The sequence below is a fragment of the Amia ocellicauda genome, chromosome 19 (genome assembly GCF_036373705.1).
Source record: "Amia ocellicauda isolate fAmiCal2 chromosome 19, fAmiCal2.hap1, whole genome shotgun sequence".
Taxonomy (NCBI): Eukaryota; Metazoa; Chordata; class Actinopteri; order Amiiformes; family Amiidae; genus Amia; species Amia ocellicauda.
This window is the reverse complement of record NC_089868.1, coordinates 25,181,358-25,197,618: the sequence shown is the minus strand read 5'-3', so window position 1 is coordinate 25,197,618 and position 16,261 is coordinate 25,181,358. Positions and strand designations below refer to the sequence as shown.

Below are 16,261 nucleotides of genomic sequence, written 5' to 3'. Positions count from 1 at the left end.
GGTAAAGCATAATTTACTGTGGTAAACATATGGTTAAAATGGTAAAGTGCAGTATGGTGTACAATGGTAATATATGGTAAAGTGTAGTATGGTGTAGCATGTTACAGTGTGGTAAGGAAGCCTGATCTGTACATGCAGTTATAGTCTGTTATCACTAGGGGGAGATAAATGACCAATGTTTGTACTGTGTCCGCTGGCAGGGAAAACGCGTTTAGCAACTGTGATTCAGCGGTAGTTTGTCCCTTTGCGTTCTCCGTACAAATGCAGTTCGCAGTGTGGAGTAGCAGTCGGTGACTTTATGACAATGAAAGTGCTTTATCTGTAATGTTATTTAATCTATAACAGCACCATCTGTCTTCCCATTCACACTGCATGCGGCTCTGATGACGTTTGGTTTAGAGTGGTAAGTTTTGCGGTGTTATCGCGGTATTTGAGGGCGAGATTTATTACGGCAGCTACAGTGTTGCTCTGCTGTGTTGAACTGTATTCCTATTACGAATGAAGTTTCATTCCTGCTTCCCTGTGCTGTTTCATTGCATGCGATTTAAACGGGTAGTTTCTCTGCTCCAATATTACCCCCTTTCTCTCTCCCACGCACACACGTACACGTACACGTACACACAAACGCACACGCACACGTCGGGGTTGACCTTGGAGGTTGTTTCTGAACTGTAGCTAGATATTAATACTTTCAGAAGTGTATGCAATTGCAATGCAGTGTGTGTGTGTGTGTATGTGTATATATCTTTGAGCTTTAAATATGTATATAATAGTTCAGTTTTGTGTTTTTAATATATCATTTTCTTTCTCAATGAAACCCTTTTCCACATAAGAGTGTGGAGGCACTGACAACAAAATGTGAAAAAGGTTCAAGGGGGTGTAGACTTCCTATAGGCACTGTTTATGTATGTATGTATGTATGTATGTATTCTCGTGTTTGTGTAAAGAGAGAGAGGCCAGTGTCCACACTCTTCCTTGGGTCATGTTTCTGTTGCTAGATAATAAAGATCTGAAAGTCTGTCTCTCCTTTTCCCCTCTCTCTCGCTCTCTCGCTCTCTCTCTCTCCCTCTCCCCAGAGTGTGTGCCATGGCGTCTCTGCTGCGCCGCTGTCCCAGGGAGCTGCTGTCCCGTGCTCCGCATCCCCCGCTCCGCACACAGCACCCACACCTCTGCACCGCCCTACCCCCCAGCACCGCTGCGAGGAGTGAACCCAGAACCGAGCCCGGCAATGCGGGGTGCTCTCCCGGGCCGCAGCTGGTGTCGCGCCTCTTCCGGCCGTCTAACCTGCGGGAGGAGAAGGACTTGGCACCGGGTGGCCGGCCGGGGGAGGCGATGACCTGCAAGAGCCAGCGGCTGATGCTGCAGGCCGGCCTCATCCACCCAGCCAACCCCGGCTGCTACCACTACCTGCCGGTCACGGTGCGTGCCGTGGAGAAGCTGGTGCGGCTCATCGACCAGGAGATGCAGGGCATTGGCGGGCAGAAGCTGGACATGCCTAGCCTGTGCGCGGCCGACCTGTGGCGCCGCAGTGAGCGCTGGGACCTCATGGGCAAGGAGCTGTTCCGGCTGCGGGACCGGCACGGCGCCGAGTACTGCCTGGGGCCCACGCACGAGGAGGCCGTCACCGAGCTGCTGGCCGCGCAGGGCACCCTCTCCTACCGGCAGCTCCCTCTGCTGCTCTACCAGGTACAGAACCACAAACAGGGACAGGCAGGGTGTGGGGACTGGGTGTGAGTTCAGTTTTTCCCCTCTACACTGCACTTGTAAATGAGTGAATCACTCGTCCTGAGCCGAGTGTCAGTCTGCAGTGTTTGGCAGGGCGTATTCTTGGGGTGTTAGCCTGTTCTGTTTGTTGTGACATCACGCTGTCTCCCCCGGCAGGTGACCCGGAAGTTCCGTGACGAGCCGAAGCCGCGGTTCGGGCTGCTGCGCGGGCGTGAATTCTACATGAAGGACATGTACTCCTTTGACGTGAACGAGGAGGCGGCGCGGCGTACCTACGAGTCCGTGTGCCAGGCCTATGCGCGGCTCTTCACCCGCCTGGGGCTGCGCTGGGTGCAGGTGCAGGCCGACACGGGCAACATCGGGGGCGAGCTTTCGCACGAGTTCCAGCTGCCCGCGGACGTGGGCGAGGACCGGCTGCTGGTGTGCGGCGACTGTGGGTTCTCGGCCAACGCAGAGACCCTGGAGCAGGAGCGGTGTCCGCAGTGCAAGGGCGGCATGCTGGCGGAGACCAAGGGCATCGAGGTGGGCCACACCTTCTACCTGGGCACCAAGTACTCCTCTATCTTCAGCGCCTCCTACAACAACCCCCAGAACAAGCCCGTGATCTGCGAGATGGGCTGCTACGGCCTGGGCGTCACACGCATCCTGGCCGCCTCCATCGAGGTGCTGTCCCCCGAGGACCGGATCCGCTGGCCAGGGCTGCTGGCGCCCTACCAGGTCTGCGTCCTGCCGCCCAAGAAGGGTGGCCGCGGGGAGGAGGCGGCGGGGCTGGCGTGGGGGCTGTGCGGGGCGCTGGCCGAGGCGCTGCCCGCCCTGCGTGGCGAGGTGGCGCTGGATGACCGGACACAGCTGACCATCGGCAAGCGGCTGAAGGACGCGGACATCATGGGCTACCCGTATGTCATCGTGGTGGGGCAGAGCGCGCTGGATGACCTGCCCACCTTTGAGGTGCGCACACAGACCACGGGGGAGACTGTGTTCCTCACCTGGGAGGGCGTCGTCGACTTCCTGCGGGGGGTGGAGACGGTCTGAGTGCGGAGAGACGCACTGTGAACGCCGCGGATTGTCTGATTGTGTCCCTGGGTGACAATAAAGGCATTGTGTGACGGGATTCTGTGTGTGTTGCGTTCATTGTGGCGTGGCGTGTCTGTGTCTTCTTTATGATGTCATGCGACACTGAACACCTTTTCACTGTTTGAAACAAATACACAGACAGAAGCCCCCAGTGTCTCCTGGTGTGTGTGTGCGGGGTATTGATCAATAGTATCTTAACTCAATAGCTTTGGTTGTAAGGTGCCTGTTTGTCTTCCCTTTTTCTGCTTTTGTATATATTGTGGTGGGATTTCATTCTGTAATAAAGATTTGAAAATCACCCTGAATGCCTTAATAATAACAGAACAGTGAATATAATGTTTAGCAGAAAGGTGTTTCAGCAACCTAATTAAAATGTTCTTTATCAACATTTCTTAAATATTTTATCTGAAAGCAGAGATAAAGTACAGTTGCCCTGGACTATACAGCAGTGAGGCTCTGTACAGACGCATCTCCACCGCCTCTTTGTGTTCGTATTACAGGTGTTGGGTCTGCTGTGTAGCCAGTGGAGTTTAAAGTGGGGCGGGAAGATCAATGGAAATATGTGATTTACACATGTCAGTTCATGGGTTCAGTTCTATTGTGCCAGCCTGTCTTATAACAGAACCGAAAGGACTCCCTGTATTATCAATGAAGTTATTTTAGTTCCCTAATCATTTGTTAAATGATCTCTTTGGGGATATGCTTCAACTTGAGGGAGATTTTGAAATATTGTTGGACGTCGCCAACGTGTCTTTGCTGTGTTTTATGCCATATATTGAAGCCGCTACATCACCCGGAACCTATAGTGCGGCTGTAGCCGTTTCCGGGCGGAGCGTTTTCTGCGGACGCGCAGCGGAAGCACGTGTTTGTGCGGCGGGTCGTGGATGGCGGCGAGCGGGGCTGTGTGGGCGGTGAGTGTGCGGGGCTGACAGGCAGCCGAGCGGACATTTCCACAGGCAGGCCGCCTTTCCTTCTCGATCCGGACGCGATGGCTTTGCAGCCGCAGGGGGACGAGAGCGACGATGGGATGGACGAGTTCATGGACAAATTCACCAAACAGAAATACAAGGGCGCCTTCAGCGAGGACAGCTGGCAGGAGGTGCGTGGTGGTGGTGGTGGTCGATATTAATGGTGCAGTTTCGCTGGTTATAAAGAATACGCGTTAATGAATTAATAACGTGATTGCATGAATCGCCGCTTATAATGTGCGGCATGTGCGTCTAAGACTAGAAATCTATCTATACAGTGGTAGTGGGATGCGACATTACTGTTCAGTGCTGTGTATCCCTGTCGCTTTTATATATAACAGTGAGTGGGTGAGAGAGTGTAGAGTGAGAGAGTGAGTGTGTAGAGTGAGAGAGAGAGAGAGTGAGTGAGTGTGTAGAGTGAGAGAGAGTGAGTGTGTAGAGTGGGTGTGAGAGAGAGAGTGAGTGGGTGTGTAGAGTGGGAGAGAGAGAGTGGGTGAGTGTGTAGAGTGAGAGAGAGTGAGTGTGTAGAGTGGGTGTGAGAGAGAGAGTGAGTGGGTGTGTAGAGTGGGAGAGAGAGAGTGGGTGAGTGTGTAGAGTGAGAGAGAGTGAGTGTGTAGAGTGGGTGTGAGAGAGAGAGTGAGTGGGTGTGTAGAGTGGGAGAGAGAGAGTGGGTGAGTGTAGAGTGGGAGAGAGTGAGTGAGTGTGTAGAGTGAGAGAGAGAGAGTGAGTGAGTGAGTGTGTAGAGTGGGTGAGTGTGTACAGAGAGTGAGTGAGTGAGTGAGTGAGTGTGAGAGAGACAGCCAGCCTGTGACCCGTGTCCCTCTCTGGCCCTGGCTGCAGGAGTTTGACCAGATTCCCATGTTCATGAAGAAGGCTCCTGAAGAGATCGACCCCTTGAAGAACCCGGAGCTCGCCTGCCTGCAGTCCATCATCCACGACGAGGACCGACCGCCGGAAGGTACTGCCACCCAGCCCACCCTTGTCGGTGTCCGTGTGCCGGGGGACATCCTGGTTTCCACCGAGACGACGCGGTCGGACCAGCGCAGGGCCTGTCCTTCGCAGTGTCGCAAAACCACAGCTCTCTACGGAGGGCTGGGCAGCGAGAGCTCAAGCAGACGTCCTGCAGCCTGAGCAGCTCAGTTCGCTCTGTATTATCATCACTGTTATATTCTCTCTCACGCCTGCACCCCGGGCTGCTGTGGGCCTGAAATGAAGGTTTCGGTCTCCATTGTGATGTCACAGAGAACGAACACGTGTAATTATGTCCTCTCTCGTTCCTCTTAGAGCAAGCCAGGAGCTTCAAGGACGAGGGCAACGAGTACTTCAAGGAGAAGAACTACAAGAAGGCGATCCTGTCTTACACGGAGGGGCTGCGGAGGAAGTGCGCCGACCAGGGCCTCAACGCCGTCCTCCTGACCAACCGAGCGGCCGCACACTTTCACCTGGGTACCCCCTCGCCCCTAGTCCGCCGCCTGTGTGTGTCCGCTGTCTGTCTGGGGTTTTGTAACCGACAGTTGTGATGCCGTTGAAGAATTGTAGTAAGAAATGAGTTCAATGTGGCTCAATGTAAACTGGTATTGTGTGTCTTTTTCCTTTTGCGGATTGTTTGTGCAGTGTTGTGTGTGTGATTGATGGTTTGTGTGTATTTATGTACGTGTGAGTGTATATTGTTTTTACAGCTTTTCCTCTCCCCGTTTCAGGCAACATTCGCTCCAGCCTGAACGACGCGCTTGAGGCCAAGAAACTGAAGCCAGACCACCTGAAAGCAGTGCAGAGAGGTGACTTCTCATCTCTCTCTCCCTCTCTCCCCACTCTTTCCCTGTCCCGTCTGTCATCTTTCTCTCCCCTCTGGCTCTTGAATCCTAAATATTCCTTGTTCCTTTCCTGTCGCTCTCCACCTCTCTCGTATCCCTCTCCCCACTGATACTAATCTCTCTCTCTCTCCCTCTCTCTGCAGGAGCGCAGTGCCTCGTGGAGCTGCGCAGGTACACCGAGGCCCTGCAGTGCTGTGACGAGGGGCTCAGGGTGGACCCCCAGGACAAGAAGCTACAGGAGCTGCGGGCGACAGCCGACCAGCTCAGGGTGAGAGGGCCTTCGGTGTCGCTCCTGTCAGCGTCCTGTTCGCGTGGCGTGGCCGTGGCGTGAGAGAGTGGCCGGGGCGAGAGAGTGACCGTGGCACTGTGCTGTGTTGTTGTGTTGCTGTGTGTGCAGAGGGCTGTGGAGCGGGATGCCAGGAAGGCCCGAGTGAAGGAGAAGAAGGAGCGCGAGGAGAGAGAGGCCCTGCGCGCCGCCATCAGGGTGAGGGAGGGAAAGAGAGCGAGAGAGACGGAGAGGGAGGAGATATGGAAAGAGAGGGAGGGGGAGGGATGGATGGAGGGAGGGAGGGAGGGAGAGGGAGAGGGAGGGGGGGAGAGAGGGAGAGAGAGAGGGAGAGGGTCTGGCTTTCAATAATTAAATTGTGTAAAAAGACGTGTGTCATTTCAAAGTGAATTATATTTTAAAAGCTGACTTTATACTTTAAAGCTGCGATTATCTGGTGCCAAACAAATCAAGTGACATAAAGCCTGGTCAGAGTCCTGAAGCCGGACGGGGGTCAGCGCCGTGTCTCTGTGCTCCTCAGGCCCGGAACATCAAGCTGCTGGAGCCGCCGCCGCTACCCCGCCGGCGCTCGGACGAGGAGGAAGAGGAGGACGAGGAGGGGAGGGCGCTGTCCGTGGGGCTGGCGGAGCTGGAACTGGACGGGCTCGGGGTGGAGAGCCCCACGGGGGCGCGCGTGTTCCTGGACGGGCAGGGCGTCCTGCTCTGGCCCGTGCTCTTCCTGTACCCCGAGCACCAGCAGACGGACTTCATCTCTGCTTTCAGCGAGGCAGACAGGTACCCGGCGCCCGCGATCGCTTCACAGTGAGCTGGACAGTCTCTCGGGGATGTGCGTCTCTGTTTGAGTGTCTCGTTTCCTCAGCGTATTGAGGGGACGGTGTTGTGTCTCGGTGTCAGAGCGATTGTGTGAGTGTCTGCCTGACGATGCCACAGAATGCTGGTTGTTGTTCCAGAGCAGCGGTTCTTGTTTTAGGGAAGGCACACCCAGACACTTGGAATTATCCTGAGGCACGCCACATTATATAATCTTAAACTGCAGTTTAATCACAGATTGTATTGCTAATTGTACATATGCAACCAGTGCACCATGCATTCCCAACAGGCAAATCATTAGTGACAAAAATAAAATAAAAAAGTAGGCCTACCGTTACAAACCTACCAGTGCAATTGCAATGGCCAGGCTGAATCAAACTGAGGTTTAGACTGGATTTTTAGAACAGATTTTCTGTGCAATTGCACCATTTTGTTTCAAGATAAACAATGTATCCGTGTTTTTGACTGAAGACTTTGACTAAAATGTAACAAGCAACGATCTTAAGCATGGCAATGAGCACTATTCCTATTCAAATCGAGATCAAAACTGATACAGCATTGTATTCATTTTATATTATTAATCAAAGTATTAATTAAAATAAAAGCTAGCTTAACCTTATTTCGCTAACTAGGCAATATAAAAGCTAAGAATACTCAAAACTGAAACCACTGTCTGTAACAAGGTAAACATCCATATATATTATATCTACTCTTCACTTTTCTATGTAGGAACCTATTCTTAATCCATCTACTGCTCACTCAAATCAATGCGACGGCTGAGCCTGAACCAGCGTAGTTACAGAAGATACAGTAACGCCCTCTTTCAATTTCATACGATTTCACTAGTTATTTAAAATACATTCTGCGTCTTAATTAAAAAATATATATAATAATAATAATAAACTTCTGCAGTTGCCGACTTTTTAAAACTGACAAAGTATAAACACGTCTTTACACGTGACACCCCAGATTACCGTCTGCACAATCAAGGGAAGTGTCACTTTATTTTTATTTTTATTCCAATACCACCGAACTCCACAGGTTTGGCCATGGACTCCGACTCCAGCCGAGCTGCAGTGTTGTCTCCCAGCTGATACGCATAACTTGCGGTGCTACACCCTTGTGGCAACAGTGTGTGTTTGCAGGGCTGCATTGTCCGCCTCAGATGCGGTCGCTGTCAAACTGCTCAGTCATCCGTTTAATTTTTTTGTTAATTCCTTTTTTTATTTAATTTCCAAAATATTGCAGCACATATTCCTGGTGAGCTCGTTTCCCACATTTTGGACCTGCAACTTAATTGTAAGTTTTTATTTTACCATAATTATCACCTCACATATATTTTGGTCTGATCCTCCTGAGAAGCGGCTCACAGACGCAACGTGACAATTCTCTATTCTGATTGGCCAGGACTGGACATGGATTCATCCAATAACCGATTTCCGCTCTCGTGTCACTACCGTAGTGTAAGTGTGGAACAAGTCGTTTGACAGAGAGAGGTCGGTCCAAAAGAAATCCGGTTATCCAGGGGGGGGTTGTCGGATCCCCTCGTGGATTTTGTGCATCTCGACTTCACTTTACCCAGGCACCCCCCACAGAGGGCCATGCACCCCACAGTTTGGGAACCACTGGTTTAGAGGGTTTTAGTAAAAAAACATATGTATTGGTTTAAAAGCCCTTTGTTTGTCAATGGTAAGTTTAGTTTTAGTTTCCACGGAACACCGGTTGAGAAGCACTGCTCTAGCGTTAAGTGTGTCTGCCGTTTCCTGTCCTGCAGGTTTGTGGATCACCTGAGCGTGATGTTTGGGGATGAGCTTCCTTCCTGGGACACGGACAGGAAGTATCGCCCATGTGACCTGCAGGTGAGTCAGCTGAGCGCCCCCCCAGCGCAGTGCGACACCACGGGACGTCCTGCTGCGGTTCAGGACGTTGTGAAGCTCAGATTTTACTGCCTGTGTAAAATGTAAACCTTTGTCTTTATTTTAGTGGAAAGAATGCAGATTTATGAGGTTTTATCCATTCTAAGTGTTGTTTTTTAAAGCAGCATAACTTCCAGTATTAAACTGTCTCAGCTGTGTTTCCTGGCATCTCCCACAATCCTGACTCACTCTCTCTGTTTCCCTCCCTTCCTGTGGCCGTCCCCCCATCCCCCCATCCCCCCATCCCCCCATCCCCTGGCCAGCTGTACTTTGAGGACGAGGAGAAGGAGGAGCTGTACGAGGTCAGCCCTGCCAGCAGCCTGCTGGAGGTGCTGCAGCACGACAGGTGAGTGGAGGGGCTCGTCCCGTCAGTCAAAATGACGCGTAGGTCAACTTCCTGTCTCGCTCCCTCGCTCTCCAGGGCGGCAGCTGAAGACGGTATGTAGATCTGGGTTTTACTTAGTTTCCAAAACAGATTGGTTAATTCCACCTGTCCTGAAATAAACTGATACATAGAGAAATCATTTTTAAACTGTTCTGTGTTGTTATTGGGGGTGATTGGGTTGCTTCTCCTTTGTGAACGGATTGAAAAGGTGCAGAGTTCGCCAGGAGGTGCCTTCAGATTTCTTAGCCCAGAAGATATTGTCCTTGGTTTAGAAAAGTCTGTGCGGGGGGGTTTGACCTCCCAGCACAGTCCTCCCCTCCTGCTTTAACCCCCGCTGCCCTGTTTTCTCGCGGCAGGTTCTTCGTGAAGGCCGGCACTCCGGGGATCATAGTCCTGGTCCGGGGATCGGCCTTCTGCTCGCACTTCCTGTCGGGGAGACGAGTGCACCGGCTCAAGTGAACCGAGCGAACGCCTGGAGAGGGAGGGGGGGTGCGCACCCCAGCGGCGACCCCTTCCAGGCCCCTGCGCTCATCTGGAGGGCTGGTCAATCACCGGTGCGGGACAGTGGGACACTAGAGAGAGACTGGAACCTTCCCTGGATCTCAGCAGAGGGGATGGTCACACTGGGGCTGAGCTACAGGACCCCACCAAGCTTAAGAACCGCCGAGTGATGGCTACAGGGCGGACCGAGGGCGTTCTCTAGTGACTTGGCGGTGGGAGACCCCACAATCGCTCAGGCTGAGCACCAGACACGCACCCCGACGCCTGGACTCTCGCTTCCTCGGCAGAAAAGTATAAATATTAAATATGATGCTGCTTTTATCCCCAGCGTCTGCGTCCTTTCATTGCGTTTGACTTCAGGCACGGTCTGTCATAACACCGGGCCCTTCAGGTCCATCACTTGTTGGTTCCTTGGTCCCACCAGAGCCTTGTGTAGATGTTAAACGTGAACAGGATGGTGGTCCGGCGAGCCACGCCCGGTGTGCCGAGTCGACTGGCAAAGCTCTGCATTATCAAAGCGACTGTCTTCCCTCCGTCCAGTGGGTCTCTGTCCAGCAGCAGCGATGGGGTTTGTGATCCTTTCTCCTCAGTGGGTCAGGATGCTGTTTTAGTCTGAAATGGGGCTTCAGTTACAGCAGTGCAGGACAAAGTTCATTTAAGGGGTCGAGGAATAAAAGAGTCACTTTTTGTTTTAAACGCATTTAATAAAAAATAATTTGAATGCAACATCCTTAGAGAAAACACCATCTTCATTTGCATTGACTGTGCTGTTTATTTCAATACCATCTCAATTAGAACTGGCCGACAGATGCAACTCCTAGAACGACCTCAAACACACACACACACACACACACACCTGTAAATAGAGAAAATAAAGAATAAACCCCGTTTGACCTCCCATGTGGTTTTGCAATTTCAAGTAACTTCTTTCCCTTTTAGATTTTCCATGAGCTTCATTCATTTTACAGGCTGTAACATACTATAAATAAACCCCCGATTCCCAGAGTGTCATTATTAAAGTGCCCAGGCTGTCAGAAACAAACGGATAATGCCACTTCTAACATCGACAAGTACTTCAATTCATCTCGGTTCTCAGAGGCGCGTCCAGATCCAGACCCCCCTGACTGGGAACAGCCTTTGGTTTTGTTTTTTTAAATAATAGTTTGTGCTTAATTAGGATGGAGCATAGACTATAAACCAGGAGAAAATTAAACTAAGACAAGCACACACTTAACAGAAATCGACAGTTAATAAGAACAGTACAACAGTTTGTAGTTGTCTGAACAGCTTTGTGTTTCTGTATCGGTGTGAATATTGGCCTCCAGGACGGCAAAAGGCAGCAGAGTGAGTGTCTGGGTGAGACGCTGTGCCTCCTGTCAGAGAGCCCCCCTACAGTCTCTTCATTTCAGGTTGGCACACGTCCCTGCCTGGAGCAGCCGGGGCACCGTGACACACAAGCAGACCCGCCCTCCACACACAGCGTCCGGCCCCTTGAGCACACACACTCACACACGTAACACAGCCCTGCTCGCTTGCATTGATAAGATTGTGTGTGAGGAGATATTTAAATTATATATAATCAATACAAATAAAAGATATGGTTAGGGAGAGATCCCTCTGCCAGTGGCCCTGTGGGACTGGGCAGGTGCTTTTCCACAGACAGCCTCGTTTGATTTGTTCGGGTCACTGTCAAGCAAGGAGGGCAACACCCAGGAGGAAGACAAGTGCCACGTGAGGTGCCCTGTGGACCGGGTCGGGCCAGGAGAACTGGCCCGCGTCCAGCTGCCTGGGAGGCTCAGGTGATTGCATGGAAAACCGCTTGGATCCGAGACACAAAATGGGCATCCAGGACGTCCAATACAGAGCCCTGCCTTTGTAAAATGAGCACCGACAAAATAGCGCAACGGTGGAGTTGCCTGCCAGTGAGCGACTGAGCCCCCAACACAGATTAACCGAGTACTTATTTCTTTAGGCCTCATCTCAGAGCCAAACAAACCTGCAGAGAACAAACTACAAAGTAACCCGAGTTCTCTGACTCCTGAAGAGCCGAGACAAAAAAACGATGAATCTGAAAAGGCTCAGTCAGACCCGAAGACACCGGGTTCCACAGAACAGCACTAGATTAGCTCACGCCTCAAAACAAACCGGTGCAGCAGGAGCTGGTTAGGCGGGCCGACGGCACAGCCAAGACGAGCCACAACCGGAAAGACCGGACCCGCCAGATTCCTCGCTCAGAACAGAACTGGCTTTCCACCAAAACGGGTCAAGCAGGACAGCCTGCCGAGAGAGAGGCAGGCCGGCACAATCCCCCTGCGACTGCCGGAGCGCCGAGCCAGGGACCCCTCCTCCGCCATACACGCACCCCCCACTCCAGTTATACACAATAAAAATATACATTTATTATAAAATATTAATAATACTAATGGAAGTAGGTCAGTGAGTCCTCCTCGGTGTCCCCCGAGGGGAACCAGCTCCCCCAGCTGATCATCAACCCCGGCACAACGGTAGGGAAACACTGTCCCTCAACGCCACCAAACACTGAGAACAAAATCCTATGAAACCTGATTGTCTTCAGTTCAATATAAACACACACACACAGACCGTCTATACAATTTAATGCAGAACCGTTTCTACAGCTACTGAAGAATTAAAATGAAGTCCTATATCTATAAATGGCTAATTAAGTCGTCCTTTAGTCCAATAAAGCAGCCGGGAGACTCAGACATCACGGTTCTCAAATCACAATCATCTACTGCGTCCCAGAGCCCGGCCCGGATACACGTGAAGCACGATCTTAGTGTGCATGTGTGTTTGTTTAGGGGCATACTGTGTTAATGTGCCCCCAGCAGCCCCCACTTTATAGTTCCTTCACTACCCTAACACCCGGGGGCTGAAAACAACGAAAAAGACACTTCTAATAATAAAAACAGAATAGCCACCTTCCTGATGAGGTCAAACACCTTGAAACACCAACAAAAAAACCCTCAAGACACCCTTGTCCAGGGGATACGACTGCCCGCCGCACACATCCGTGACAGGATCCGTTTCCAGTGTTGTTGTGGTTTTTGGTATTAAATCTCCCAGGCGGCCCCTCGGAGCGCACCAGGAGGAGACGGGTGGGGAAAAGGAAGGGGAAGGGGAAGGACGGGGCGTTATAGGGTGGTCATGTTCTCGGCCAGGTAGTAGAGGCTCAGCCCGTTGCAGCCGATGCAGCACAGGTTGCACAGCGAGGACAGCGAGTGGTAGAGCCACAGGCGGCTGCTCAGCTTCCGGTACCGGGCGTCGGACTCACGCAGCTTGCTGTAGGCCTCGCGGTTGGACGAGAGCCCGATGTCCTGGCCCAGGCCGCACGCCTGCTCGATCTGGTGCATGTCCGCCATGATCTCCGACGTCATCTGGCCGAACCACTGCGCGTTGACCGCCGCCACCGTCACACACACGAAGAAGATGAAGACCTGGGAGCGGGAGGGGGCGCACAGAGAGACGCAGAAGAAAAAGAAAGAAAAACGATGACTCTGGTGACGCCCCCGGCACTCTCGTTCGCGAAGGCTACACCCCCCAGTGCTAACTCTTTCGTGACGGGTCAAAACTGGAACAATTCCACGCTACTGAAAACAACAACGACGATCTTATGAAAAGAAACATTGCACAATCGATGTCGGTCCCAGGGTGAATATTGACGAAACCCCAGTGAAGCGCAGTTTACAAATGATCAGACCTGTCTGGCTGGTTGTCCTGGGTCTCAGGAACGCGGCCGTGCGACTCTTGACTATATAAACAAAGAACAATGGGGACTGACAGCTTCCTCGATCGCGGAGGAACCGGGATAAGGGCTTCAGACGGCGGGGCCGGGTACCTGGAAGGCCTCCCTGTCGTCCAGCAGGTCGCTGGGGTGGTACATGGTGAAGATGGTGAGGTTGAAGAAGGCGCAGGCGGATCCCATGTGGAAGTAGAAAGGGAAGAGACGGCTCTGGATGTAGCCGAAGGTGTGTCTGTTCAGGTTGTTGTCCATCACGAAGCCTGGGGGGCAGGACGGCACACAGAGAGGAAGGCACAGGGGAGGGCAGCATTACTCTTGTGCTAATAATTTCAGTTGTTTGGACAAATGCGTTAGTTCTCGTGCTCCGACGGCCAACGCACTGATCCACAGCTCACCTGAGATGAAGGTGACCCAGATCTGCATGCCCCAGAAGGTGGAGAGGAAGACGAGGTGCAGGAGTTTGGCGGTCATGGTGGGCTCCCGGTCGGTGGGCATGATGGCCCCCAGAGCGGACATTCAGGCCTGCGGTGCGGTGGCCCGTGGGGACGTCCGCGGGTCTCCGGCACAGCGCTGCTCCCGAGGAGGCCGAGACTGGGTCTGACTGGCGCCGCTACCTCCGAGACAAACACGACAGGCAGGCGTCAGAGCCGGGCCGGGCCTCGTCTCCGCAACCCGCAACCCGCACACACCGGCAGCAGCGCCCGGCTCTGGTCTTTCAGAGTGTAGGGACGTTGTCAACTTTTATTTCTCCTTCACTTTAAAGTATTATTAGTCCGAAAACAATCGCAATGGGGTTGTGTACCTGAGAGCTGCATTACCAGTGATCAACTTATTACAGTACTTTGGATCCTCAGCTGTGGAGACTCTCTCAGCTGAGGCTGGTGGACGATAAATACTAGCGGGACGCAGCGCTTGGTCAAAATGTCTAAACAACATAAACTCAAAGTAACTACCACGCAGTGCAGCTCTCCACCCCACACTGGTTTGGTTGCCAATTAGTGACCGTGCTACACAACTGTACAGTGGTGTCTACCTAAAGCATGGCGCGCACTGGGCCACAGCCAGAACCAGGAAGCCCCAGCCCACATCACAGACAGAACCAGGGAGCCCAAGCGCACACCACAGCCAGAACCATGAAGCCCGAAATCACACCACAGCCAGAACCATGAAGCCCCAGCCCACATCACAGACAGAACCATGAAGCCCGAGCGCACACCACAGCCAGAACCATGAAGCCCCAGCCCACATCACAGACAGAACCATGAAGCCCGAGCGCACACCACAGCCAGAACCATGAAGCCCCAGCCCACATCACAGACAGAACCAGGGAGCCCAAGCGCACACCACAGCCAGAACCATGAAGCCCGAAATCACACCACAGCCAGAACCATGAAGCCCCAGCCCACATCACAGACAGAACCATGAAGTCCGAGCGCACACCACAGCCAGAACCATGAAGCCCGAGCACACACCACAGCCAGAACCATGAAGCCCGAGCACACACCACAGCCAGAACCAGGAAGCCTGAGCGCACACCACAGCCAGAACCATGAAGCCCGAAATCACACCACAGCCTGAACCATGAAGCCCCAGCCCACATCACAGACAGAACAATGAAGCCCGAGCGCACACCACAGCCAGAACCATGAAGCCCGAGCCCACATCACAGACAGAACCAGGAAGCCCCAGCCCACATCACAGACAGAACCAGGAAGCCCCAGCCCACACCACAGCCAGAACCAGGGAGCCCCAGCCCACACCACAGACAGAACCAGGAAGCCCCAGCCCACACCACAGCCAGAACCAGGAAGCCCCAGCCCACACCACAGCCAGAACCAGGGAGCCCCGGTCCACATCACAGACAGAACCAGGAAGCCCCAGCCCACACCACAGCCAGAACCAGGGAGCCCCAGCCCACACCACAGCCAGAACCAGGGAGCCCCGGTCCACTCCGCAGCCAGAGCCAGGGAGCCCCAGCCCACATCACAGACAGAACCAGGAAGCCCCAGCCCACACCACAGCCAGAACCAGGGAGCCCCAGCCCACACCACAGACAGAACCAGGAAGCCCCAGTCCACACCACAGCCAGAACCAGGAAGCCCCAGCCCACACCACAGCCAGAACCAGGGAGCCCCGGTCCACATCACAGACAGAACCAGGAAGCCCCAGCCCACACCACAGCCAGAACCAGGGAGCCCCAGCCCACACCACAGACAGAACCAGGGAGCCCCAGCCCACATCACAGACAGAACCAGGAAGCCCCAGCCCACACCACAGCCAGAACCAGGGAGCCCCGGTCCACTCCGCAGCCAGAGCCAGGGAGCCCCAGCCCACACCACAGCCAGAACCAGGGAGCCCCGGTCCACTCCGCAGCCAGAGCCAGGGAGCCCCAGCCCACACCACAGCCAGAACCAGGGAGCCCCGGTCCACATCACAGCCAGAGCCAGGGAGCCCCAGCCCACACCACAGCCAGAGCCAGGGAGCCCCGGTCCACTCCGCAGCCAGAGCCAGGGAGCCCCGGTCCACTCCGCAGCCAGAGCCAGGGAGCCCCGGTCCACTCCGCAGCCAGAGCCAGGGAGCCCCGGTCCACTCCGCAGCCCTGCCATGTGCAGTGTGTGTGTAAGGTGCACCAGAATCAATGTCACCTTCAGCGGCTTCACCCCGGCGCCACGGCTGAAGAAGCCATTAATCACCCCGGCCGGTCGCGGATCACTATAGCACTGCTAGGAAACTACGAGGGTCTCCATCCCTTATCGATTACAGCTCGCCTACTACCTGCGAGTAACTACACCCGAGTTACACAGGCTTCAGGGTGAGGAACTAAGCAGGACGGGCTGGCAAGCCGTGAGACACGTCTCTGGGAGATTTGTTTTCTGGACAAGCTGTGTTCAAAAGCAAAGCTGATTAGTGCATATCGTCGCTGTCCTGGAGGCAGTGATTGCTGGTCGCTCACCTGTGTTCAGGTCCCCCTGCCGCTGCTCCGTCACTGAACCCGCGTCCGCCTGAACACCAGCACTAACCC

General features: G+C 53.5%; 4 protein-coding genes across 7 annotated transcripts; 3 read left to right on the top strand and 1 right to left on the bottom strand.

Annotated features, from left to right (window-relative positions):
- Nucleotides 1-219: 219 nt before the first annotated feature.
- pars2 (prolyl-tRNA synthetase 2, mitochondrial) lies at nt 220-2,836 on the top strand. Its single transcript, XM_066692297.1, has 3 exons — nt 220-403; nt 1,077-1,686; nt 1,882-2,836. The coding sequence occupies exons 2-3, from the start codon at nt 1,087-1,089 to the stop codon at nt 2,755-2,757; spliced, it is 1,476 nt and encodes a 491-aa protein (XP_066548394.1). The 5' UTR covers nt 220-403; nt 1,077-1,086; the 3' UTR covers nt 2,758-2,836.
- An 814-nt stretch (nt 2,837-3,650) lies between these two features.
- Nucleotides 3,651-9,800, top strand: ttc4 (tetratricopeptide repeat domain 4). 2 transcript variants are annotated; one of them, XM_066692631.1, is made up of 10 exons: nt 3,651-3,898; nt 4,608-4,725; nt 5,052-5,213; nt 5,468-5,545; nt 5,725-5,849; nt 5,979-6,065; nt 6,388-6,641; nt 8,452-8,536; nt 8,857-8,939; nt 9,335-9,800. In XM_066692631.1, exons 1-10 carry the CDS (start codon nt 3,788-3,790, stop codon nt 9,435-9,437), a joined length of 1,206 nt encoding a protein of 401 aa, XP_066548728.1. In that variant the 5' UTR covers nt 3,651-3,787; the 3' UTR covers nt 9,438-9,800. The 2 variants fall into 2 exon arrangements, with proteins under 2 accessions (XP_066548728.1, XP_066548729.1); XM_066692632.1 differs by lacking the exon at nt 5,979-6,065.
- Nucleotides 9,801-10,162: 362 nt separating this feature from the next.
- Nucleotides 10,163-16,261, bottom strand: LOC136714976 (transmembrane protein 205). 3 transcript variants are annotated; one of them, XM_066692633.1, is made up of 4 exons: nt 16,193-16,261; nt 13,635-13,849; nt 13,336-13,499; nt 10,163-12,934 (listed from the first exon to the last, which is right to left on the bottom strand). In XM_066692633.1, exons 2-4 carry the CDS (start codon nt 13,753-13,755, stop codon nt 12,632-12,634), a joined length of 588 nt encoding a protein of 195 aa, XP_066548730.1. In that variant the 5' UTR covers nt 13,756-13,849; nt 16,193-16,261; the 3' UTR covers nt 10,163-12,631. The 3 variants fall into 3 exon arrangements, with proteins under 3 accessions (XP_066548730.1, XP_066548731.1, XP_066548732.1); XM_066692634.1 differs by having other exon boundaries at nt 13,635-13,853; nt 16,193-16,251; XM_066692635.1 differs by lacking the exon at nt 16,193-16,261 and adding an exon at nt 15,885-16,021.
- Nucleotides 14,725-15,957, top strand: LOC136715041 (proteoglycan 4-like). The gene is made up of 2 exons (XM_066692713.1): nt 14,725-14,779; nt 14,909-15,957. The coding sequence occupies exons 1-2, from the start codon at nt 14,725-14,727 to the stop codon at nt 15,955-15,957; spliced, it is 1,104 nt and encodes a 367-aa protein (XP_066548810.1).

Bases quoted from the DNA above. Each gene is read 5' to 3' on its own strand.
- pars2 (XM_066692297.1), top strand. From the start codon at position 1,087: ATGGCGTCTCTGCTGCGCCGCTGTCCCAGGGAGCTGCTGTCCCGTGCT. The intron at 1,687-1,881 runs GTACAGAACCAC...CTCCCCCGGCAG, and splicing joins TCCCTCTGCTGCTCTACCAG to GTGACCCGGAAGTTCCGTGA.
- ttc4 (XM_066692631.1), top strand. From the start codon at position 3,788: ATGGCTTTGCAGCCGCAGGGGGACGAGAGCGACGATGGGATGGACGAG. The intron at 5,214-5,467 runs GTACCCCCTCGC...TCCCCGTTTCAG, and splicing joins GGCCGCACACTTTCACCTGG to GCAACATTCGCTCCAGCCTG. The intron at 8,940-9,334 runs GTGAGTGGAGGG...TTCTCGCGGCAG, and splicing joins GAGGTGCTGCAGCACGACAG to GTTCTTCGTGAAGGCCGGCA.
- LOC136714976 (XM_066692633.1), bottom strand. From the start codon at position 13,755: ATGTCCGCTCTGGGGGCCATCATGCCCACCGACCGGGAGCCCACCATG. The intron at 13,500-13,634 runs GTGAGCTGTGGA...CCTGCCCCCCAG, and splicing joins CTGGGTCACCTTCATCTCAG to GCTTCGTGATGGACAACAAC. The intron at 12,935-13,335 runs GTACCCGGCCCC...TCCCGCTCCCAG, and splicing joins ACGACAGGGAGGCCTTCCAG to GTCTTCATCTTCTTCGTGTG.
- LOC136715041 (XM_066692713.1), top strand. From the start codon at position 14,725: ATGAAGCCCGAGCACACACCACAGCCAGAACCAGGAAGCCTGAGCGCA. The intron at 14,780-14,908 runs GCCAGAACCATG...CCCACATCACAG, and splicing joins AAGCCTGAGCGCACACCACA to ACAGAACCAGGAAGCCCCAG.